Source organism: Neocloeon triangulifer, unplaced genomic scaffold (assembly GCF_031216515.1).
Source record: "Neocloeon triangulifer isolate White Clay Creek 2 clone unplaced genomic scaffold, ASM3121651v1 ptg000014l, whole genome shotgun sequence".
Classification (NCBI taxonomy): domain Eukaryota; kingdom Metazoa; phylum Arthropoda; class Insecta; order Ephemeroptera; family Baetidae; genus Neocloeon; species Neocloeon triangulifer.
The window spans coordinates 27,135,949-27,163,074 of record NW_026775556.1 but is presented as its reverse complement, the minus strand read 5'-3'; the positions used below and the strand labels follow the sequence as shown (position 1 = coordinate 27,163,074).

Genomic DNA, 27,126 nt, shown 5'->3' with positions numbered 1-27,126 from the left:
AACAAAATAAATTAATTATTGAAAAACTAAATTAAAATTGTTTATGATTCTCATTTTGAGAATTAAATCGTGATTAAAGAGTTTATATCAGATTTCCAAGTTATTTAATTGTCAAACTTTGGTTGCAAATTGTGTTTATTTCGTTTATTTATACTTGATTTTCATATGATCCTTGCAATGAAAAAATTAATTGTGAAGTCTTTGAATGACTCTTTTAAAGAATGTAAGATTAGCAATTAATACAGTTAGAGATTTTAAAGTTGTTTCTTTCTACAATTTTTTTAAACAAGCAGAATAAGAAATAATTAATGTCATATATCAAATTAAAATCAGATAGTCAACCAAAATTGCAATCTAGATTCTTAATATGACTCCTTGACAATTTTTTTGGAATTGTCTTTTTTCATCTTATTGCTAGTTTTTTAATATGCTGTCAATACCAATGGATTAAGTCTACGTAAACTTAACAAAGTAACATGGTATAGTTTTCAGGAGCCAAAATAAATTGATATTGAAAAGCCAGATTAAAAACGTACAAAATTTATTACTGTTCTCAGATTCTTTAAAAAGTAGCCTAAAAATTATGATCTGTATTTATACTATTTAGAATTAGGGAATACTTAATCAATATTTAAAGTAATTTAAAATTTAATTTGTTGCAAAACATTTTAATTTGGTTCCATTTAAAAAATGTTTACAAACAGGTCCTTTTTTAGAAATGCGCCTGTTCATCACGAGTTTTAAATCATGCAGCTAAAAATAGAATCCAACGTGCAACGATCATTACATTACTATATGTTGACAGTGATGCTAGTGGAATCAGAAATGCGCAAAGTTTGCCCCTAGGTATGTATAACACAACAAGAGCTCTCTCGTAAATCTTAATAGCTGCAGAGCGCGGCGTGCGCGCGCTACTCGCTTGTAGTGTCGCGGCGTCATATCCGAAGAGCCGCGAGTGTGAGCGGAATATTAATTTTCCTCCACGGCACAGTGAGCGCAAGAACGAAGCAGATTAGAAAGACTAGAAAAGAAGGATTCTAGCAATTAATCGAATGTGTCTCGTGCCGCCGCCGCCGAGTCGAGAGAAAGACGTAGGTCGCACGCGCTCGGGTACAAAGGTCAGCTGCGGAACGGGTCCGAGTGGGTCTATTAAGCGGGCAGGTCACGTGTCGCGAATACGGAACTCGCATCACGTATGGCAGATCTCTTATTGCCCGAGATGGCCCGCTCTAATATTATGCGTTGCAGCGTTGGAGCGAGCATAGGTATGCTCGTGCGTACGCCCGCACTTACGATTAGTACACGATAAGTTAAAAATAATAATAGAAGCACGTTTCATGCTCGAGATATATCAAATAAGGATAGAAATCAAGAACTATGGCACAATCCCTTTTACTGAAGATTAAAAAGAACACGAAGAAGAACTTTTAGCTGTAAAACTGAAATTTTAAGTATGATTTTAAATAAAGAATACTGTGAAATAAGTTAAATTTAGAACATATTCAATATTATTACAGAGTTTAAAGGTTATTTATAATATTACATTGGAAATGTCCCATTTTGACCGCTCTTAGATAGAGTGCTCGGATTTTGATATTGTTTTTGGGACTTCAGTAAAATTGTTTTCTATTCTTGATCTGACTTTAAATTCACGGACTATAAAATATTTCACTTACAGTTAGAGCTGTAAGTTAGTCAAATTGTTTACAAAAAAGACTTTTGTTTGCCTACATTACAATAAATTCTATGAATTATTTAATAAAAACTTTCATCCATTACAAAAAAGTTAATAACTGTTCAAAAAACAAGTGAATAAGAATTTTAATCAAAGACGGGACCATATTTAATAATATTTCATCAAATTCAAACTCATTCAAACTAAAATCTGATCAAATAAATGGAAATCAGTTAAATTATAGTGAGATGATCCTACTGAACTGATTCTCAAAGTTTGTTATCTGAAAATATTCTTACCTTGTGAATCTAGCATGTAATTTGTTTTTCTAAATTAAGAAATATTTGACAAAAGATAACAATTATTTCATTGCAATGTGAGCCAATTAAAAAGAAGATGCGATTAATAAATTTTTTATGGTAGAAAGTTAAGTCCTACAAAATAGCCTAATGCATTAAAAATATCATGGTTTTTTAAGAACTTAAATTGTTTTTAATTGTATATTTGTTTGAAGAAATTGACACTCAAGGAGATGATCATGGAAATGAAGAAACCGGGCTTTTGAACGAGAAAAAGCCCATTTTTATTTTTCATTTTATCGTATTTGTTTTTTCATTTTGTAATTGCAATTGCAATTGAAATCTAAATTACACAGAATGACAATTGACTGTATTGAATTGAGCTGATTTCCCACGAACATATCCCGGAAAAATGCATTTTTACTTCACCATAACAAACAATGCTATGCATTAATTTAATAAAACTTGAAATGTGTGTTACAGATACAGGGACGACGCGCTCTGCTGGACAGACAGGTGAGATACCGATTTCATTTTCATACATTTAGCCGCAGTCCCTCTTGGCCGAGACTTTCTCATTAAACGCAAAAATAACATGCACTGATCTTGTTTTTTAACGACGACGATTCCGCGAAACGCGTCCAGGCGCTCTCGTCGTGTATTATATTATTATATTCCGTGTCTCTCTCTCCCTTTCTTTCTCTCTCGCACAAATTCACTCTCTGGTAGATTTCAGATATATTATTGTTGGCTGCGGCCGCTCGCTCGCTCGCGCTCAAAATCCTGCCGAATGCTAATTAAGAATAAATAAAATACGCTTGGTCGTCGTCCAGTGCCCCTCCGACAAAAGCTTGTTTACGAATTTAGCATTTTTTGCCGGCCGGTCTGTCAAGAGACATCAGTCAAAGCGACTCGCCAGACCGCCGACCAAAGTTGGCATCTTGTTTTGAGCAAAAAGCCGTGCACGCTGCGAGAGGAAAAAATACTCGGGCGGTCAGCGGCGCATTAAATTTGCGACAATTAGTTGGCGTTTGCCTCCGAATGGGCCCACTTTGAATTAATTAAGCAAAAGTGACACTTTTCCTGGAAGCGCCGATTCGGGCGAAATTCTGGCTACGTGAGCAGGACCAAGTACGAAAATAGCAGACGGACTCGTCTACCAGCAAATTGCGGCGCTAATTTGGACGTTTTGGGCATTTAACGACAGTTTAAGACCGGCTGGCCGCGAATTTGCATTTTACGGTGGCAAATGTTGGCGAGCAATTAAGTCTTTTGAGTACTTCACAGATGCATCTGCGCGCAGATATTCACACAACTTTGTCTCTGTCATGCGGGATTGGGGAAATCTTAATTGTCTTTATTGCCATCGCGAAAATTTCATTCTGTAAAAAAGGAATATTTAATTTCCCTTTATGGTGCATTTTTTTTAGGAAAACCTCCTAATAACTTATACTTGGAAATACTTGGGTGAATTTTATATTAAAAATAAAATATCGCTACATCTGCTTAACGTTTGTCTGCGAATTTTTGCACACATTTATTTTATATCGGTCTTTTTAAAATTCATAAATTTCAATTTTAAATAGAAATTACAAAATTTTGCTAATATTTCCTTTTTGATAAAAATGTTACATTATGATAATAAGTTTGTTCATTTGCTATCGTCAATGGATCGAAAAATTAATTCACTTTTAAACAAAACTATTATTGAATAATATGTTTAGAATCCATATTATGGAGCTATTAATTTTCTCCGTAGGTAAAATCGAGTAAAATTTCAGAGAATAGACTGAAAATTTTAACTTTACGATCCTTTTCGTATGAGATACTATGTTGAAACAATTGCGGCAAATTTATTTAATTTTAATTGTATAAAACATTATTTATAAATAAATGTCCTCTTGCAATTAAATAATTTACACCATAGAGGTAAAAAAAATAATATTAAAAATATAAATAAACAGATATTTGTTAATTAATAAGTTAAAAATTATTAGATGTAAAATTTAATAAAAATCACTAAATTATTTTGGTTTAAATTATTAAAAACTAAGTAAGTTTTAGTGCAAAGTAATGAGGTACATGAAACTGAAAACTGGCCTGAATCAATGGATTATCCAGAAAGCGTAGCTATAAAATATGATTATACATTTTTCTAGCATAGTTTTTAGAATAGATCTTTTTCGTCAAGCTTTTAATGTCAGCAATCACTAGCAATATTGTTAAATTATTTCCAAAAATTAAAAAAAATTACATTCATTTAATAATTCAATTAATGAAATAATAAGTTTTTTTTTTTACGTTATTAGTTGTTCAAATCTAATATAGTTTTTTCAATGTTTATATGTATATTCATATTATTTTCTGGAAAGCTCAATAATTTTGTTCCCGTCCCTTAAATTGATATGCGGATCATGCATTATTTATAATTGACGTACAAACAATATCGAGATCTAATTACCAGCACTTCGATGAATTAAATTGCATCTGCGCGCGAGATTCATCCCAGCGATAACTGTGTGTAGCATATGGAGAATCAATTATGTATCATTTCGCTGCGCTCTTATTTGGAAGTGTATCGAGATGCAAACGTAAATCATTCATTGAATTGCTTTTTGCGGGTCGCGTTGCTGCTGCTTTTTGCGCGCCGGACTTCAAAGACGCACACTCGCGCCAAGAGCACAATTGAGAGAAACTCGTTCACTCTCGCGCGGAGACAAAAGAATTGCACTGGATATTTTCTTTTTTATTTACGGCAGAAATCATTACGCACGAAATAAATTCCGCGATCTTCTTTCTCGATAGGCATGTCTCATTGTTTGTGATTGCTGAGAAGCGGGGAATCTGTTTTTATTTTCGGGAGCGGAATGTCAACCGAAATTTATTAGCATTTAAAAGTATGCGAATAAAGAAAGGTCTGGTAGGAAAAATCTTGCTTCTGAAAAGTATAATAAAACAGTAAAGCTTGAATAAAAAAAAGAATCTGTACTAACAATATCCGATTTGAAGCACTGGATAATGTACTAGAAAATTAAAAAAATATTTTCCCGTTGATTTAAAATTTGTGCTAATTTTATAAGTCCATTCAAACTATCAATATAGAAAACTGAAAAGATGTTTTTTGTAATACGTATTACATAATAAAGGTTAACATAAATATAAATTTGGTATTTATTTTAATGTTTATTTATAAAAAAAAATTTCACTATTACGTTTAATCATAAATAATATAATATTCTAGATAATTTTAAAAGTGATTAACGAAATTAAATTAATAATATCATTTATATTATTATTTTGCATTTCAAATCTGGGGAATAATGCTTAAAACACACTGCTTACAAAATATTCTAAAACTTGTATTTAAAATTATACTTACCAATATTATAAACGGACACTGTACTCACTTGACACTGTACTCACTACATTATAGATATTTAAATAAGTTTCCATTATAGCTCTGTGCGCTCCTTGGTCCTTTCATTTTGAATTTAGAATATTAAAGGTATTATTTGTAAAATATAATTAATTCCGCGGATGAATATATTTGAAACATCTTTAAACAAAACAAGGTTGTTCGACTCGATCCTTTCATTCATGGCATGTATATTGTGGTGTGGCCGCGGCTTTTATGGCTTTTATTGGTGAGTAGCAAGAAGTGATTGCTTTAAATCGAGTCGAGCATTTGGCAACGTGGTGCCGCTCGAAATAATAGTCGCGCAGCATCCATCAGTCGGTCTTTAAAAATGAAATTAGCTGCTGACCGCCACTCTGCTCTTCCTCTATTAATAATATACAGCGGCCGTCCATACCAAAAGCAATATCAACAAGGTTGTTTTTCATATTAACTATTATATTAGGAGCAGAGAGCGGAGAGACGAGAAAAATTACATAATAATTATACGCCGACAGCAGCCGATCTTGAACAAAAGCGCTTTACGGCCGAATTATATTTTATTTTATAATATACACGCGGCGTCTGCTGCTGCTTTCAATATTTTTTAAAAATTGTGCTTCTTCTCCAAAGTTGTTTACTTAATCGATATTTAATGCGTAATTATGCTCGGCAAACTCGATAAATTTTCTTATGAAATTAGCAGTTAATCAAATGGAGTGCGAGCTGCTGTTCTGGGGGTGCAGGAGCATAAGTTAACTTTTTTACGAACGGGGAAGAAAAGGCGCGCCGAGGGGTGAAAAAAGTGTGCTTGTCACGAGCTGTGCTTTTTGCCAGAGGAAGACAATTTACATATTTTGACTATCAAGTAACACTCGGTGTAGGGAGAACTAAATAATATTACTCTGACGAGAGCCAAAGTAAAAAGATCGAGCTGGGTGCAAAAGTGCAACTTTTCTGATTATTTTTCAAATAAACAGAGAGAAACTACGCGCCCCAGCTGACGCTCAAAAAAATTTTGAAGGAAAAGAAAAAAAAATTACGTTATGCAAAATAAATAAGGATCAAATGAACTTACCAAATGAAAATTATTTGCAATAAAAAATCATTGTTTGAAAGGATCAAAATTTTCTATACGGAATCATATTTATTTTTATATTTTGATTATGAAAACATTTTTGAGCATGAGAACTTCTAATGAAGAAAATGAACGATTAAAATTGCATTAACTTAAAATTTTTATTTTAAATGGCTGATTGTATCTATAATTAATTCAATTGTCACTTTTCAATTTTATGTTGATTAGTTGATACAGCAAGAAAATTAAGAATTTACCGAAGAAATTAAATTCTGGAGGAATCAAATTCGAAATTCTCCCTTTCATGCAAAAGTCGCTGCTCTAAAAATTTGAAAATGGCAACAGTGAAAATTAAAAAGTGCCAGATTGCCAGCGCTGTCGCAGAATCACAAACAAAGGAGGGATTTTTTTTCTCCACTGCATGCGTTTGGTCTCTATATAAACGGTCGTCCATCAAGTTTTAAGAGTCGCGCAACTCAAACCCGATATGGTCAACCTTTAAGACACTTGATTGACAGCCTCTTTGTATCCACGGGGTTGAGAGGGAGGGGAAAAAATCGACCTACACATGCGGAATCTCATTACGCATTACATTTTATTTTTACGTACGTCTATAAACTCGCTTGCTCTTTCTCTCTCCCTCTTTGAATTTATTTATTTTCTCGTTACTTTTGTTTGTTTGTACGTCAGGCGGCCGAAGACAAGCGAGCACGACTGCATTATATTCAGCGTTGCCTAATTTGGAGAGTCAATCAGTATTAAATTAATATTTACCAACAGTGTCAGCGGGGAAAAAAATTAACAAGACGCGAATTGTCGGTTTGATTCTTTTGAAGTGTATTTTTAGAACATGGAAGAGAGGAAGGGAAGAATAATAATAAATTGTTAATTTAAATGTTAAGAATTTTGGTAAACAATTCAACTATAGTTTTTATTTTTGGTTTGCTCCAAATCTCATTTTGACGACAATAAAGTTTGAATCTTAATAAAAAATAAAAAAAAAATAAAAATCGAACCGAATCAATTTTTACAATTATTTTTGCACTAGATAGTTATTATTATAATCAGTTCATTTTATTTTACTTCTACCTGGAAAAATATTCATCGGTTTGCACCTTCTTTGGATTTTATTTTTTTATTTTTATAAAATACACAGCTCAAATTTATTTATCCTTTCTTTGAAAAATAAAAAATTCATCACTTGATTTTTATATTTTATAAATATTCTTGGGATATTTAAAAGAGGAAAGTAAAATCACTTTAAAGTCTCGCGCAATCAATTTTTTAGCACCTTTTAATGGAATTGTGAAGCGGCGGACCAAAGGTCACGCCAATGTCGTAAATTATCCAGTTCAAATTCTTTTTTGTCCACAGCAGTAAAATTAAGCCTCTCCGCGAGACGAGGTTTGCTTTAAAAAGCCGGACATGACATTTTTCTCTCATTGATTTTGGCTGAAGGGGCGTCTCGAATTCAATTTTGTCGCCGCCGCCGAAAGCTCGTGCACCGTTTAATCCCGAAGTTAATGCGCGGGATTCGGCGTTTGTTTCTATTATTGCGAGTGGACAACGCAATTTCGTTCGCACAGAGCACAAGAATCCCCTTTCGGGGCGCGAACTTAAGGGATCACAATTGTAATTTGTATGGAAATTTAGCTAGGTCGGCGCCAGTGCAAAAATTACACACGGTTTTGGAATTGAATTTTTGAGTGTTCAGTTCATCAGGTTCAGGGTTTTGCCGTTTGTTTATTTTAGAGTTTTAATTAAAAATAATAAAAATTTTAAATTAGTCTTAAAACACTTATTTTTTTTTCATTCAGATTGATTTTTTATTTTTTAGATAATCTCACCACTAGAATAAATTCCCAAGTAAAAATATTTTCACAGGAGCACTTTGCTAATTAAATTATTTTTTTTCTCTTTTATAAATTAAATTTTTAATTATTTTTGGCCAGATTTAAGCAACTTTCTGCTGGTTTTAATTTGCAGGAAACCAGTTGGCGACGAAATGGGCCACCCAACTTCTGTGAACGCTCGGTGAGTACAGATTATAATTTTTTTTTTATCTCTCGCGTTACCAAAGTCGGTGCGCCGCTCTCTGCAGAATAGGTTGGATCGGGTGGGATAGAGAGAGGGAAAGATCACGTCAATCATTGTTGACTGGGCGAGATGAGCACTATTGAGATTTATAAAGTGAGAGAGGACCTCTTGACTCGTTCAATGGAATTAACCTTTGCTATCTCATGGCTTATCGCCGCGCGGCGAATGTACTTCGGTGCTCGCATTCGAGAACGTCTCGCTCGGACATAAAAGCTCGAGATGGTCCATTGATGATGCCATTTGTATACAACGTGAGTGGAGGAAAGTACTTTTTCGCTATCTCTTTATCGCCTTTGTTGAGAGAGCGAGGGATCAGCGAAAATCGACGAAAAGAAAATAGTTTTCTGCCAAACAAAATCTTCAAATCTTGTTTATTATTAAAAAAAAAGAATTTATACCAATAACTATTTATTGCTGAAAAAAGCTTTTTCTATCTTTTTTAGAGAAAAATCCAATCCGCAAATTTAATGCCGACAATATCAGCAGTTTCCCTTTTTCGGCACAAAAGTGCCCGTATTCCTGATCCCGTCGTTTGCAAAAAGGTGAAAAGCCATCGAAATGGGTCATTCAATGCAGTAGTTTGCAGCCGACGGCTTATCTGCCAATGCATTTTATTATCCCAGCGAGTCGATCGTCTTTTCTCATTCGGCTGCGAAAAGCCATTATCAAAGGGATAGATGCGAGAGAGATACACGGTCGGTTTTGCGCGTGGCTGTACTCGCTACTTAAACATACACTGCGGACAGAACAAGAGAAGGAAAGAAAGAATCTAATATAGCCGGGCTGGGTTATTAAGCAATTCTCATTGAACTGACGTCACTTGCAATTTCTACCCCTGGCCACTATCGCCTCATTTTATTGCTGCTGCGGACTTTGACCAGCTGGGAAAAAAACTAACGAATCCTCAAATATAAGAGGGGCAAATTAAAATTAAAAACAGTTAAATGAAAACTTCATAATTTTGCCAAGCAAATTTTTAATGGTCACATTTCAGTTAAAAAATATGTCATTATTTTTATTTTATGAAAAAAAAAAAGGCAATTTTGTTCAAATTTTTTCTTATTATTGAATAAAATTAAAATGTAACACTGACATTAAAATTTTCAATTCAGTCCTGATATTTGAATATAAAACCTAAATTAGAATCTTTTTTATTGCAGGAAAGATAAAATGCAGTCATTATTTTCAAATTTTTTTTTTTCAGATCAATAAAAACGCAAAGATTTAACGTCAAAAACTAATTTATTGAGTGATTTTAAAAAGAAGTAAAGAAGATTTTTCACCAGTCTAAATTAATGGACTAACGTTTTAAATAAAATTTCGAAAATTGCATTATAAAAGCCAACGTAATTGAGCTTTGGGTCAGATTTAATTAATGAAAAAATCATGTGAAGAGAAACGCCCAGGAGCGCACAGATTTTTTCTCACCAGAGAGCGGAATTATTAAAGTAAGACTGATGATTATCTCAGGAGAATCGGTTGATATCAAGCAGCCGTGGGAGAAGTAGTGGCGATCACTATTTTTTTCTAGCATAAAGCTGTGGTGGTTATTAACGTAGTGTCCTGGACAATTCTCCATTCTCTCTATTCTCAATAAAATGTGACGAGTGGTATAAGAGAAAATATTTATAGAAGAGTATTTAAATTTTATTTATATAAATTTAATACTTTTATAATTTACGTTTTAAAATAAATATTTGTCAAGATATTTTTAATTATTGAATACATAATTAAAAATATTATAATATATGCTTTTTAAAAATTATTGCATTACTGTTCAGAACAACAAATTTAAAAATACAGATATACATAAAAAAGAATATTAATTAAATGTTTTCAAATATTATGGTTGTACTTCAGTATTCAAGGAAAATTGCAAAAATTGTACCTTTAGTTGTTTGTTTAGACATGTTCTCAAAATACATAATTGTAAAGATTTCAAGAAGGAAGGACCTGAATTATTAAATGTGCCTTGGCCGCGTATATTAGGTCATTGTGTCTGCGGCAAAATTACGCAAACGTCGTCCACATACATTCCTCGTGTGTCTGCCTAGGAAGCATTATTTTACAAACTGCTCACCACGCTGCCCAAGGCAAGGTCACTGGATAAATTAATGAATCCTTTTGGCACAGTCGGCTTTTTGTTAGCCATTAAATTTTTGAAACAACTCCTATTGCAATGTAATTAAAATAGTTTTTAATTAAAAATCCAGCGATCTCTTTTTTTATTTTGTTTGCTTTTAATAGTTTCTCAATAATTTAAACAATGCGTTTGTAACAATATGCACAAATACACAGCATCAATAGTGAATCAAAATTTTATTCAATATTTTCAGCAAAAATTAATCTACTTGAGCTGAAAAAATCTTGTGAAAATATTTATTTTAAAACAAAATAATAAACAAATTAAATTCAGGTTGAATTAATTAAAGAGTCTAAATTTTACGCTGTGAAAGTGAAACATTCGTTTTCTCTGCAAATCTCAAGAGAGGGCAAACGTAAACAAATTCAAATATTCAGGTTGGGGAGGCGAAAATGATAAACGCGTCCCGCGGGGTCGCGGCAAAGATGCTGTGCTGGGAGAGTGCGAAGTAAACACGCGTGTTTCTTCTGCTAAGTGACATAATAAATAATGTGTGACAATATACGTAGCAGGTGTTTCTGCCTTGAAACAATGATATTGCTCTCGAATTGTAAAAAAAAAATATTATTGCCAGCACAACCTGATCTAGATAACGCACTTCAATATAATATTCGATGCCAACAAACAATATGTTGCAATTTTATCTCGGCTAAAAATCGATCATTTCATGAGAAAGTCGCGCTTGAAAATGACTGTGACCGTGAATTAATTACTGGTGGAATCTCAGGGACTGATTTTTCATTAAATCTCCAACAGATTTCCAAGAATAAATGCACATATTTTATATAAACTTTATTTATTTATATAGCAGCCTGTAAACGATTTAAAAAAAAGTGGATTAATTTTTTTTGTCACGATTGGGATTCTCTTTGATTTTGCCGTCGCTTTCAGTGTGAAAAATATTGTGAATTATATAAGTGGATTTAAGTTTTTTTTAACTGCAACCAGTTATTGCGATAATTATGATTTATGAGAATTAAAATTAGTAAGACTGAAGCCACTTCAGGTATTTAGATTCTGTCTTAAAACTTTTTATGTTTTTTAGGATGATTTTAAAATTTTGAATACTCCAATTGTGTTAGGCAGAAATCGAATGGTAAATTCCTCTTGGAACCCAGGTTGAAGTTTTCAATCTTTTAAATATTCATGCGATTCTTTTCTGCTAAAAATTTCAAATCTCAAAACTCCAAAAGTATTGTTAAGCTTATAATAATTATTTATATAGCAAAATTCTGTCCACAAAAAAAAATCCAATTTAATTTTCAATTTTTCTGTTAACTTTTTTGATACATATTATACTCTTAATCCATCAGATTTGTGCAATTGAGTTTATAATTGATTTTAAATTAAAAACAGATCTAAAAATTGTCCAATTTTTCCCCTTGCATTCTACAATGCGTTCAAAACCGCTTTTATTTTGGTCGCAAGCTGCTGGCGGCCACGACGATTTAGTTCCGGAGAGCGGCTGCCCTTTATCAAGAATGGATGCATGACATGTAATTACGCGCGAATAAAAAATAGCTGTGGACACGAGACGGGCACGGATGCATGGTGGGGGCAGCGGCAGATCGGATGCTGTACTATTTTATCTCGCGCGCCGAGATTTACGTGAGGGATCTTGCGAGGGGGACTGCATATAAAACGATTTTACGTTATGACAAATGATGCACTCACATGTGTGTATCTGCCCCGCGCCTTATTTCCATCCTGCCCTTGGAATTTCTTATTGTGCGAGGCAGTTAAAAAAAAAAACGCGCCTCCGAACCGACAATATTAAGTTATGAATTTTTTATTCCGCGGCTTTTGGGAATACACAACGAAAAAAAAATGCAGCAGTGGAAAAAAAGAGAGATGAAAAAACCGCAAGAAGTGCTTTTTTCTAGTTCTTTCTGATTTGGAATTCTTCGCTCGCGCCGCGAGATCGGGAGGTGCGAAAGATAATAATCGCCGCGGCGCGAATTTGCATTTCACAAGGAATAAAAAATCACTGCAGGGAGACGGGGACTTCTTTGATGTGGGAAGAAGAATTCGGAAGTGCAACGTGGGGCGGAGGGTTTTTTTTTTTAAATTTATTTTGAACAAAAGCATAAGGACTTTTCAACCCAGGATTAGTGAGAATGTTTAAAAATTTAATTTCAATGATAATAATTATGACAAGAGCTTTCCGAATTTTCAAGGTTCTTCACTATTTCTTCTTACTAGATAACTTTATGGAATTTATGCTATTGATCGTACCTTTGTTTTTTTGAATTATTAATTACATAGAATAAAATTTAATTTTCCCTTTTAAACCTAGACACACATATCAGGATGCCATTTGCATTTTGTTCTTGTTAAATTTAGGCTAGTTAAGGAGCTAAATTTTATTATATTTTGATATAATTGTAAAAGATCCAAAATATAATTATTGCTGTATTTTACAAGTGATAATTCCCAACTAAATAAAATTAATTTATTTAAAAATAAAAAATTAAATAAATATAGTATTTACAATAATACCGTTAAATAGAATATTTAATAAGAAACAAATACTTATAAAATAATATGTAAATGTTATTTAAACTATTTAATAATAGTGCTTGTTGTCTGCAAATAGCATTAAATAATTACAATTTATCTTTATCTCGAAATTAATTATGTTACGAATGCTTATTTTGAGAAGACTCGCGAGGTCCACTTTTCCCTCTTTAAAATATATAAATTTATATATTAAACGCACAGAGGCGAATCAAAGCAGAGAAGAATGCGCGTCGCCCGGTTATTATTTTCTTTTGCCTTCGCGACTGTTGGCTGAGTCGGTGCTCGAGACACATAGCTCCATGTAATTATCTGCTGCTTGTAAAAGAGACCAAGCAACGTAAGTAAGTAGAGACGCGGCGGCAGCTGCCCCGTTGACTGCGAGACACGGAGAGAAGAAAGAAGAAGAAGATGAGCCATTGAAGAGGTGCTACTCAATGAAGTGAAAAGAATGAATGGAAATCGCGTGTCAGCGGCCGCAGCTTTGCTCACTCCCATTCAAATGCGCGTCTCATTAATCAAATTATCCGGCACCTAAATTACATTATTTTCTAATACGGCTTTTTGATCATCCCATAAAAATGAGAAATTGGTGTTTTTTTAAGACCAGAATATTCTGCTTCAGGTTTTTTAGACAAAAAATTATTATTAAATAATTGGAAAATGTTATTTCATCGTTTTGATAAAAATTTAGACAAATTCTAAAATCTTTTATAGAAAAGGTCGGAAAATTTTATGAAATTTTGAAGCTAAATTGATTATAAGGAGCTGATCAACTAATTTTGGTGTTTTTTTGCAATTTTGATTCAACAAAAGAACTCAAAACGTCAGATTTCATGTTTTTTTACATTCTCAATACCAAAAATATCTCTTAATCTGAAAATTTGTCTAATTATTTTAGTCCATCTCTATTAAAATTCTTGGTTTTATTTTTCAAGTCGGTCAAAACCTTTTCCATCAACTTTGATTGATACAAAGAGGCACAAAAGTACGAAAACAAATTTGCTCCTTCGCCTGCAGAATCGAAATGAGTTTAAATGCGCGCGGCTTAATCTGGAGCCATAAATTTCGAGCTCGCATGCAGCGTCCCTGCCGCTGTGCCGGTGCGCGGCTCTTCTTCTTCTTCTTGGGTCGCTTAACAGTAGCCGCGCATTAAATGTCAATTAAATAGATTCATGAAGGACGGAACAATAAAATTGCAGGCTTATTTAATACGTTGTTGATGTAGAAAGACGTAATAAATCGCGCGCGCCGCGACCATTCAGATGCTCTGAAAGGTGCACCTTACAAATTGGAAGTGCCAGGCGACTGCAGAAGCACACACGGCATTTTTTCCGCCGCCGCGGCCCGACGGATTTCCATATAAGGCCCAACTATTGTCTTTAACAATGGGCGTGCTTCAGCGGCTCTGATTGTTGTTGCGTAGCGGTCTCCTTTGAATCAAGTTTTTTGCTGCACCGCGCGCTCTTTCTGTGCCTCGCGAGATCTGCGGCTTATTTTTGCCAACCCAAGACGCAGGCAAAACTCCATCACAAATTCAGTCCGAATTCTTGCTGCACTCCTGTCAACCAACCAATCAAATTCAAACTAAAATATATCATAAAAAAATTAATAAAAATAGAAATAAAAACAAGTATTGCTCATCAAAAATATCGTTCATAATAATTAGTTTATTTTTGAACTAATTTTTTTTTTAATTATAGTTGATTATTCAACTAATTGTTTCAAACACATTGTTTCTATTCAATTTAAAACAAAAATGTTTAAATGAGAGGGAATCGTTTATAAAAAACGGCTCCACCAGTATACCAAGAATAGAGCTAGTCAAATTTTGTCGATACTTTTTTACTGTTGATTATATTTGTCTAAATCCTTATAACAAAATTAAACAAAGGATTTTGAGAGCATTCAATTATTGAACAAAAAGGCAAATATTTTGCTAAAACGTTTGAGATAAATAGACCCCCCACCTTCCCTGAGAATTTTGCAACATAAGGTTAGCTTAAATTAATATTTTTGATAGAGTTTACAAATCATCTCATTGTTTGATTTGTAATTTGGCTTTTCAAATAGACTTCTAATAATTATTCTTTCCATAATAACATTAAAAACAGTTTATTAAAACCAGATCAAAACCATGCATTAGAATCAAGTTCAAATTCATCCATTCACCTGTTCGCTAGCTTTAGGTTAATATTTTTATATTGATTATAATTGTTCTCGCAATTAATAAATTTATAGTTTGTTAAATAATCAAGAAAAAATGGAAACTTTTAATTGCTTTTGTTTTATTTTATTTTATTAAAATTAATTCCAAGATAATTGATAAGAACTAAAAACAAAAATACTTCTTAAATAATATTATTAATTTATTTGAAGTTTTAAATCAAGTTGAATTCTGCAAACATGCGCACACTTAAGATATTTAAAAGTCGTTGCAGTCGATAAATTTTGCGGCACTTGAAAATCGCGTATGATTGCGGGCTCTAAAAATTAATAATTCACCAGGCCATAAATTTCCTTTCGGGCGCTCTTGATATGGAAATAAATCCACTTAAGGAGACAGCTCGGCAGCGCGAATACGAAACAGCCGCAGCAGTAAAAATCAAATATTAATGGCCGAGAGAGAGAGAGAAGAAGGAGAGCACCCTGAGAGTGTGTGGAACTCGTGGGAGCTGAAATTCAGCAATGTGCCACGACGTGTGTTATTGTTGTCGTCATTATTGCCGCTCGGTCGCTGCACAAAAGCTTATTAAAATTTATAAATCCAGTTACGGCGGCGACCATTTCTGCAGCACTGCGACATAATATATATTTTTCGATATCTTTCCGCCAAGAATGCCGAGCGGAATTTTTCGCGTTTAACGAGAGCAAAATAATTTAATTGCGCAGCAAAAAGTTGTATCAGATGTCATGTCTGCGAAGCCTGGAGACAAATTTCATCTCGACGCTGATGGACACTGCCTACCGCCAACGTTGAAATTTATTGAAAATTATTCCCTCGACAGACACGTCATGCGCGCACATCTCTAATTTGACAGCAATCGTGCATTTCGAATGGCCGCATTTTCGGGGGATGCTGCGATTGTGTGTCTTTTTTCTATATTAATATAAAAAAAACAGTAGTGATGAATCGATGCGGGGTCGTGGAGGGCTCGGCTGACCACAAGTGTCCCGAATGGCTGGGGTTTGTTTTGACATTTACATAATGGCCATAGAAAGGTACACAACGCGTTTGTTATTGGAATATTTTTGCCGTAAAGAGCCGGGAGCGGTCAAATTATGTCATTTGGCACATCTGCCGACTGGCCGACCGAGCTGTGGTCAGAGAGCGGCTATAGAGATTGTGGACGTGCGTCGTTCTCAAAACATTGATGGCAGTAAAACAAAAAAAAAGAATATTAAGTTTATTCCTTCAACAATATAGAAAAAAGTTAAAATATCATTTTTTAATAAAAAAAAAATCATATTTCAAAACAATTTGAATCAAGTCAAAGGCATAGTCAACGTCACGAAAATTTAATTGTGAGCCTCATGAATAAAAAAGGCATAAAATTCATATTAAAAACTTCAGAATTAAATAAGAAGTTTTTGAAAATTCACTAATTAATGAAAAAAAACTCGCACATACTGTTTCAAAAAATAAATTGAGTCAAATCTTTTTTAAAAATAAAATTTTTATTTTCTACATCGATCTCTGTCCCAGTTCTTTACAAAAAATCAAGACAGAAAGCCCAAAGTTATTCCTTATTCTTCTTAAATTTCAAGAAAACTGCTCCCTAAATTAAATTGTTTAGAAAATCTACTCGAATATTAAAGTTTTTAACAAAAGGAACTAAAATTTTCTTAATTATTTTGACAAAACTGTAATACTTGAATGTGAATAAGGGTATTTGTAATTTATACATATTACAGATCCAGCAGTCTTCCTTTAGTAGTTCATTGCCCAGCATCTAATTTCGTCCCGCGTGTCTCCTCTCCTCTCATGCTCTCTATCAGTAGCAATATGCAAATGCGTGTCCATTTATTATTCTCAAGGGGGAACCCTTCGGAATCTTCAAAATGAAATAACCTCCTCTGCGAATTACCCGACATCCTTTTGACTGCATGTGCAACTTACTTCAAGTGTTGTATGTATATATTCCTAATAACAAAACGCACGCATGAACGCCGCCGCGCCAAGGAACCCAAGAGATGAGTTTCGTCTCATATCCGCCGACCTGCGTGTCATGAAATGCATAGCAATGATGCAAGTCATATTTTAATGAATACTAAAATCTGCCTGTTTCCTTCTACACGCCAATGTTTGCTTACCCCTAGACCTCCTTGCTTAAATTTTCCACGGTAAAAATAATAAAAAAAGTTTTTTTAAAAAACTAGTTAAATGAAAAATGAATAAATCAAATGAAAAATAGAAATTTACAAGATATTTTAAAACAGACAAATCTAACCATTTTTTAAATAGAAAATCTCCTAAAAACGCACCATATGTTGTAATATATGAATGAAAAATTAATTTATTTCTTAAATTTGTTTGCAACATGAAAAGTTGTGCATTTTTTTTAAACACATTTTTTTGTACCTAACGTAATTTTATTTACGTTTTGGCTTATCAACTGCAAAGAACCGGCTAAATTATTAACAAAAAAAATTAACATTTTTAGAGGAAAATCGTCTACATTGCGAAAAAAAATGTACAATTAACATTAAACCCCATCAGTTTTTCCCTTTTTCGGCCACAATGTACTTCCTCATGGCACTTATTGCTCGTTTCCCGTGCCGTCGTGCATTATTGCTATTTTCCCCAAACAAACGAGCAGCTTCTTAAGTGTTTGTCTTGGCTGCATTATTAGCCAGCCCGGTGAAAAATCGCCTTCAGACTTGTCACCCAGCGTCTGCAATTTGTACGTTTTCTCAGGCAAGCAAACAAGCGAGAGGAGGTATCGATTTAGCAAAATAAACACACTTTTATATTGGCACAGAGGAACACGCGGGGTACAACATACGGAGAGTGATTATTTTTTTTCCACCCCGACTCCCTTCGCAATGTGTATGGGCATGATTTATCACGAGCAGTCTGCACTCTCTTATTGCGTTCATTGAAGACAAATTTGCACCCCAGAAAGCGCATACCCAGTGCAATTTCTTACTTTCTTTTTTAACAGGGAAGGAAGTGTGGGATTTGGTGCGTTCGTTGAATATTTTCAAGATCAAATAAATATATACATTATTTTATAACGAAAGACCAATTGATATTAAAATGGTGCAGAGGTTATATAAATTTTTAAAAGAATAAATAATAAACTAATTAATATAAAAAATTAAAATTAAAATTTGCTACGTTTTTTTATTAAATTTGTTTATTTATTAAACTTTTTTTTATTTAATTTATTAATTATTTAAATTATTTTTAAATATTTTACACAGTTTATTTAAAATACATTATTTTTCTGTAGATTCAATTTTTAAACGACTTTTCATTGTACAAATAATGATTCAGATGTTGTTAACTAATATGTATTTCAAGTAAAAAATACACTTTTCTTTTAGTATCATAACTGTAATCCTTTGAAGTCTTGATGATTAATTTTGTCTTTTTGATTTCAGAACTTAATTTATTTTGTTTCTTCAAATCTTTGATTTATTATTTGTGCAATTACAAACAAATTTACTGGTACAGGAATCAAGTACTATACATTATAAATAAAGAGGACTTGGCAATCGGTATAATATAATCTTGTTCTGGAGCATTCGTTTCCCTTATTTGATTTAATCTGACTGAGCACCAATTTTCGTACAAATCGTTTCTAATCCGGCGCGCACCTCTCTTGCTTGGCTGCAGCGGAAACGCTGCAAGCAATGCGGAGCATCGGAAAGTCACGTGGGCAAAATTTATCTTGCGAGAGAAAGAGAAATCGTTTAATTTCCTGCATTCGGGTGCTGCCCGAACTTAGTTTCACTTATTTCGGCCAGGAATAAAAGCGAGAGGGTGTCACGTCGCACACGATATATTGCCTCGCAAAGGAAACTGCCAAGGAGCTGCAAAGACGGACGACCAGGGGTGCCGCCGAGAAATGAGCGAACCGATTTGCATCGCTTTCCCATTTTTACCCATTAACGATGATCAACGCTGCTAATAGCTTTAATTTCTGCTTCCTCATTCTGATCTGGGGTTGTTCCTTTTATTTATTTTTCTAGACTTGGTATAATTAATATAACCTTTGTAATTTTTTGCAATCTTTGCGAATTTTGTCAATCTTGTTCACTATGTGCAAATCTGAAATTAACTCTTTTTACCAAAGAAAAAAAATAAGTTTTTTTCTAGATTTCCTTTCTGAGACTTTTAAATTTTCTAGGGGTTTCAAGATTTCAAGATTAAACTATGCAACCTGCGAATCAAATAAATTAGTTTGATTTGAAAAAAAATGAACCGATTTTTAGTAGGAAAAAACTGAATTCTATTTCTGAATTTAAAAGAATACTTAGAATTGAAAAATCCTTGACAAAAATAAAATTTCTTTTTGCATCAAGCATATTTTTTCTGCAAAGAGGCAAGTTAGACTTGTTTGAATTCTCGGTCCACCCGCACGAAGAGGAAATTTTCTTTCATGTGGTCGGTGGAGGTCATCATTTATATTTCAATAGCAACCGGCGTCAATAAAATAAAAAAAAGAGGCCCCTCGTTTCTTGAGCCTCGCGCACTTCTCTGCTCTTCTCCTGATCTCGCCTTTTACGGCCGCCAAGAAGCCAAGGGTCAGTGCGTTTTATGACTTTTCCCGACTTTTCCTCTTGGACCATATTATCATCATCAATGTAGAGAACGTGACTTGCAGACTATGCTTCTCAAATATTAATTAGATTACATACGAATTCAATTCGACGAAAAGTAAGAAGAAGAAGAAGTTTATCTCTTTAAAGTCGAGAAACGAATGTAAATTTTTTGTCTAGTAAATTAGAGAGTTGGCGACGACAGCAAATTAGAAAGGAGAGGAGCAGAGGGCAGTCTCGAGGAAAAGGGAAAAAATGTTTCCTTCCCCCTTTTAATTAAAAAAAGAAACTTCACAATTCATTCTTACAACATTGGGTCTTTAGTTTCGCGCATCATTTAACACGTAGCAAAAGCAAGAAGTGAGCGGAATACAAAGCACCCTAAAGCTGCAAATGAAAGGAAATTTGTGACGAACCAAAAAGTCTGAATAATCTGAACAGTTTGGATTGTTTTCGGTTTCGAGAGTGCTCCCGTGTTGACCTTTGCCGAGAGGTGCCATAAAGTTTAATCCCTAGTAAGCCGTAATTAATAGCCGCTCGCAGTAATGAGGCTTTAATAGAGGCTGCTTTGTCAAAAGGGGAGAAGAAACAGCGCAACCCCCTCCGCGACCGAAAAGAAAAATTCTTCGAGACGCGACATATTGCTCTCTCGCGAGCGAGTGCCGAGTGCATTTTTATTTTATTTTTATCGTTCTTTTCCCCCTCACGAGTGAGAGAGAGAAAAAAGCAAGAGGAGAAAACTAATTTGGAACGGGGAAAATAAAAATTAGCAAATGGCCCGAAAGGATTAAGAATATTTGCATTTTCAACAACTACGTGAGCAACATATTAAAAACACACCCCTCGACTGATTTTTATTTCTTGAATGTTCGTAAAACACAAAAAGTTAAAATTTAACATAGACGCTTATAAAGCTTCAAATATTTCTCTCCAAATATTTATTTTGTTCTGTTTTACAAATTATTATTGTATACAGCACTAATTTTATGTATTTGTTGGTTATTTGGAATAATTATACAATTAATTTATTTTTTCCCCCGTTATTTATTTAAAAAATTTAAAATATTGAAAAGTGACAAACTATAGTGAAAAAATAGATTAATTTCTTGTTATTGTTTTATTTTATTTTCAAAACAATAGTTCTCAATTCCACCAGTGCAGAATTTTTCATTTTTTTCTTTCTTCGTAGCGTAAAATTTTATTTTCAAGGCATAAATATTAATGAATTATACAATAAAAAAAATTTAATTTGAAGTTTGAATAATTTAATAACTGAAAAGCTCATACAGAAGTGTCACTTCTTGCCAGGAAACGCCGACTTTCTCGTTTTCCCAACAAGTCGGAAAGTCCTCTCAGCAACAGTGTGTGCATGTCCGTGGCTGCCAACAATGACAAAATCGCATTTCGCGTGCTCTGCTTTCTGTGTACAGTACAAAGGGTGTGCACGGAGAGAGCGCGCAATGAAGAGGAAAGCGCACCCCTTCACATAATCCCGGGGCTTTATAGTGCACTCTGAGTCAGCCGCAGTAAGTGAAGTTCGCTGTTCGCAGCGACTTTCTCCGAGAGAATTCTCACTTTAAATGAGCATTTTTATTTCGCCCTATGATTTATGTTCATTTTTATTGCCGGCAGGCCGAGAATGAGAGAGAGAGAGAGAGACACGCGGTGCGCGTCCTCACTTCTTGATGGCTTCTTCTACTTCGACGTGCCTCGCTCTTACGGCAGCTTAATTTATTCATCTTGTTGTGTTTTTGGTGCACGAGAGAGGGTGGCTGTGTCTGTTTTTCAGATTAACCTTCCTTCTCGCGGCGCGTAAGAAGATTATCTATCTGATTATGCAAAATCGAAAACGAGCTCCGGCGCGCATAATACGATACACTTCATTTATTCCGTCCTCTCTTAAGGTAAAAAGTTTGACATATAGGAGAAAATAATAAGGCGAATGTTGTCGTTGGAAGCGGCGAAATTTGCATTTTAACTAGAAATAGGGCTCCCGAGAGGCCGCACGAATTTATATCTCTCGCTCGGAGAAGAGGGATGGATGTGTGTGTTCGTTCGTTCGGCGGACAAGAAAGTCAGATGAGGCAGAGCTAATGGCTTATTTGTAGCATAGCACCTCTCTCTCTTCTCTCTTCTCTCTGCGGGAAAGAAAAATCGCATACCTCATGCTGGATCCGCGATTATGCATAAGGGGATGGAGAATGAGATCTTTTGGATCTGTTCTCTCTGCCAACGCCGGAGGAGCGAAATTGGAAAATTGACGGCGAGGTTCTTTAACAAAAAGTGGCGGGGATGAAATGTGTTTGGAAAATGAGATTTTCTGAAAGGAAAAAGTGGCAGAAAAAAGGTTGGATCAAATGTTTAGCATCTTCTGTCTTTCGATGACATTGGATTGACAAGATTTGATTTTTAGAGAGAAAAAACTGTCATTTACACTTGAAGGAAAAATTGGTATCTTTATTTAATAATTCTAATTTAAGGAAGGTCTGCTAAAAATGGGACAGTCAAATTAGCTCAAAATTTCAGTCAGCATAGTCAGTGAAAATGAACATTGTGGCTAAGGAGAAATTAAACTATTTAAAAGACCTGATTTGACTCCAGAGTGCAACAATCAAGCTCTGATTTGACTATATCATCATAAGCTTCTCCTTAAACTAATCCAAAGTCTACTTTGACTAGCTTTGTGAGCCATTGTGGCTCACAAAATTCACTGCGATAGCTTTTAATTTCCTTTTGTTTAAAATTTTGCCTAACTTATGGAACGAATTTTAACTTTTTGAACTTATATATTGAAATTTATTATTTATTTATGCAATTGTTTCATTATTTGTCTATTTCTTCAATTAAAAAATTATCAGTTTTTTTTAACAATATAAGAAATTTGCTCGCTTATTAACTAATTCAACTAATTATTACATAATTTAAGCTTAATATTAAAGCACATAGAGTTGCAATAATAACTCTGGTATCTCCATTAACAGCTTTTCATTGCTTTTCATTTAAAAAATGGTCTGGTTTGGTCAATTTATCTTAATATTTCAAGAAATTTGGAAATAATCATTTTTGCAGAGACTTGATTTCAATAAAGTTTCCTAAATTTGCTTTTTGTCTTTTTGTTATTGGATTTTAACTTGCAACGATGACAAGTTTCTGCAGTAAATTCTATTTATTTTCATTGTTGAAACCGTTGAAACTAGATAGAGTTCGTATGTGTACAACAATGTACACCTGTAATAATGTTACCAATTTTCTTTCTTCTTGTTTTTCCAGCCTTTTCTCGAGAAATTTCGTTAGGAAACTTTTGCAGCTCGGCGCTAATAAAAGCGCTTGTCCGATCGCAGACGAGCGCGCGCAGTCTTAAATGGCATTAATTTTGGCACCCCTTGAGCTTTACGGGGGCGAGCCGAGGCACGTCTTATTTGCCGCTGCGCACCCCTGCGATGATCACAGCTACATCTCACGCCTCTACTAACCTATAAAACTCCCCCACAACAACGGCCGAATGGGCACTTCGAAGGGTAATTTCCTAATGTAATGCGCGTTCTATACGTTGAGAAATGCGTCCGCCGCCTCGTATAATTATGAAAATAACTTGGCCGAAATTAGCTTTGATGAAGACATACGATTGTAAGTCATAAAGAGTTTAATAAGAATTTTTAAATATTACGTTATAATTTTTATTCATATTTTCTTCTGTTCGCCAAAGAGATGAATCTTTTGATATTTTATTTGCATTACTTTGTCTTTGATGTTATTTATGTGAATAATAAAATAAAAAAATCTTTGATTATGATCCTTAATCTATTGCAATATTAGATTGATCAGATGAAACGTACATCCTAAAAAGAAAAAATTTATTATAATTTTAATTATTGTTATAAAACTTATATTATAAAAAAAAATTAAAGAAAATAAAGCTTACGACGGCAAAAAATTTATTTAAACAGTAATGAATAATCTTAAACTAGTTAAAATAATCTTACCTAATAATTATTTTCGTTCATCATACAATTCTTCCCCTGTATTTTTCGTATAAAACTGCTTCAAAGTTTTCTTTCCTCAAAAATCGCCTGTCTCTCCATCTCTTCTCTGCTGTGTTCAAGACATGCAAAATTCATCCCCAGTGGAGAAGCGCAAGCTGTTTCTCCTCAGCGCCGCCGGGAAAGGGATGATCAGCGTAAAAGTCGTAAAACTCGCCGCTCACCGGCCAAGCAATCAATCGAAATCGTAAAGCGGTGGCTAGAGTTGATTAAATTTCGTTTTCCCGCTTGTGTTCCTCTCCAGGCATTTCCTCGCCTCATGCGCAAACATGAGCCATAATGGTCGTAATGAATATTTTAGCCGGGCAACATCAAATTTTGATGCCAAGGCACTGCACACACGACCGCCGGTCAGTTCAATAAATTAGGTTTTTACGGCCGAGTTTTCTCCCCATATCGCAAGCCACGTTATAAATTTTTTATCAGCTCGGCCACCCACAATTCAGCTAAAAAGTTTTTTGAAAAAGAACATAGAAATTTCATTATGTTTAGAGGGAAAGTTGAGATATTAAATTTGTTTAAAATTAAAAATGTTTACTCTCAAGATCAGTTAACAAATTCTCTGATATTTTTCTTGTATTTGAATTTTTTTTAGTAAAATTTAAAGAATGAAATTCTCTTCAGAACCTTTCTTGGTCAAACGGTAAAATAAAGGCTGAAACTTATTATTTTTTTTTACGATAAAATAAGATTTGAGGATAAAGTGAGTTTCTTTTCGTGTGAATAAATTTGAGTAAAAATAATTTAGGTGCGATGAACCGCAAGAATCGGCCGAAAATGAAAAGGGGCGAGGTCCACGCTGGCGTCATTAAAATTTGATATATAATAAAAGGGTGATGAGAAGTGAGAGAGGAGCCGCGCGCAGAGGATGATGATATGAAGATGAGGAACATTATAAGGCCCGTAATGGTACACGCGAGAAATGATAGGAAAATCTTTTTCAAATCACATGCTTGGTCACAACCAAGAGATAATAACACGGCTACATTATCATTGCATTGTTTCTACTATTGTATACAACACCAGGCACAAGAAACCTAAATCGCAGGATAAGAAGAAAAAAGGAAACCCCACAACGGCGCGGCATGGTTTTGGCCAAAGTAGTAATTTTCTCCGGAGAGGCACAGAAAAAGTCCTATTGAAGTGGCGAACACCAAATTTCAACCACAAGATTTGTTGCACATTCAAACTTCAGTATTTTTGCCATCGTTTGTTGAACAAAAATTTATCTTTCTATAAAAAAAATTAAATTTTAGCACAATTATTATTTTCTTTTATAATTTTTTTCCGGTGTTTAATTGTTTATTTATTTTTAAAGTGTAAATTTATTGGAGTTTTTGTTCAAGACATTCTCTTTGAATTGCTTTATCCGTGAGAGTTTGTCTCCGCCGATTTTTCGTATTAAAAGTGCCGACTGAGCCCGTTGTATTATTTTTTTTTTCCATCTCGGCGGTGCAAGGCCTGTACCTGCGCCGAGGTCTCCAAGCCTATAATTTTAGTGTTTTGGGCGGGATTTGTAAGAAGGTGCGCGCAGCCAACAAAGGTACCTACCTACCTACCTTTATATGTAAAAAATTTAATCATTTTTTCTTTACTAAAAAAGTATTAAAATAAAATTGTCGTGCCGCGCGTCGAACGGCCGGGTGCGTGCGCTGTCCCTCTCTCTTTTATATATTCGGCGTTATTCCATTCTCCGTTTTAGGCGTACTGTGCACATTTTATACATACATACACTTTTTGCACACACACGTACGTACATAAACTGCACGCACGAACGCAAGATCACAGAACCTGCGCCGAAATGCTTTCTTTTTGTGACGACCACTTTTTGACATAGAGGAAGAAACTTTTTCATACACGGGTATTTTGAAATAACGGATATGTATTTTTTTTTTAATTTCGCTTCATTAATTTGGTTAAATAAGGCTTTTATTACATTTAAATTTTTTGCATACTGAAAAATTTAGATATTAATTTAATAAAAAATTAAACCTTTTATTTTTGTAATTTGTATTATATTACGAATATTATTTTATAATTTATATATTATATAATATTATATTTTCATTTTATTATTATTATTATTTCTGTTATTGAATATTATAACCTATATCAATTTTTTTCTTGCTAATAGTTAAAATAAATTTAATTTTAATCTTATACAATATACTATACATTTTTGATCAACTTACAATTAACTCATAAATTCAAATTATTAACCTAATAATCTGTGTCAAATTCATAGACGAAAATTATAATATTTGAAAATTTTAATTACAGATATGATTTAAAAGTTCCAACATAAAATAATTTGTTGTCACCAAGTTTCAATAGAAATAACAAATAACAACAGAAATCTGAGGAGAATTTTAGTATTTGCATAATTTTAATGAAGAATTTTATTAACTCCAGTATGCGAAAGTTTTGCGTTTCTTTCCTTTTCTAATTGTGAGACAATAAATCGTGAAATTTAAGTATCGAGCTATAAAGAACAGACAAATCTAAAAATTGATGCAAATCACGTAGTAAAAAAAATTAAATTAAATTTTAATTGAAATTAATCTTTATCAAAGTAAAAAAAAAAACATCGTGAGAAAGAAACATTGAACTAAAAGGGCATTGCAACTAGAATTTATTTTTTAAAACATAAATTATATGTTTTAAAAATTTGACACTCGAGCAGATGGTCATGGAAATGAATAGATCGGGCTTTTCCAAAAATTATTTGAATATTGGGCAAAGATTTTTTAATGAAGTAAATTTTAACACAAAATAAGACTTCATAATCATAAAAAAAATAGCTCTTGGTACTATTTTTTAGGCTTTTGCAAGACATTTAAATTGTGAACAATTAAAAATTTTCTTTGATTTAAAAATTTTGTTGTTGCAAATTTATCGTGGCTTTTTTTAATGATAATATTCAAAATATTTACCTAATTCAAAGCGTCTGTTAATAAACGTCAAATAAGGCATGCGTGCGTGTCACACAAATAACATCACAGCTCTGCCGCCGCCGCCGCCAACTTGTTTGATGCTGCGCCGCAATGCATTAGGAATAATAATAGCGGAGGCGGCGATATTTGTCATATTATGGGCTGCGTGCTGTGCGACCCCT

At 33.7% G+C, this 27,126-nt stretch overlaps 1 protein-coding gene across 2 annotated transcripts in view; it reads left to right on the top strand.

Annotated features, from left to right (window-relative positions):
* LOC132200661 (protein trachealess-like) overlaps nt 1-27,126 on the top strand; it is a 71,144-nt gene that overhangs the window by 12,126 nt on the left and 31,892 nt on the right. For both annotated transcript variants that reach the window (XM_059626305.1, XM_059626304.1), the window contains exons 3-4: nt 2,458-2,490; nt 8,433-8,480. In XM_059626305.1, coding sequence (XP_059482288.1) covers nt 2,458-2,490; nt 8,433-8,480 — 81 coding nt within the window. The remainder of the gene's footprint in view (nt 1-2,457; nt 2,491-8,432; nt 8,481-27,126) is intronic.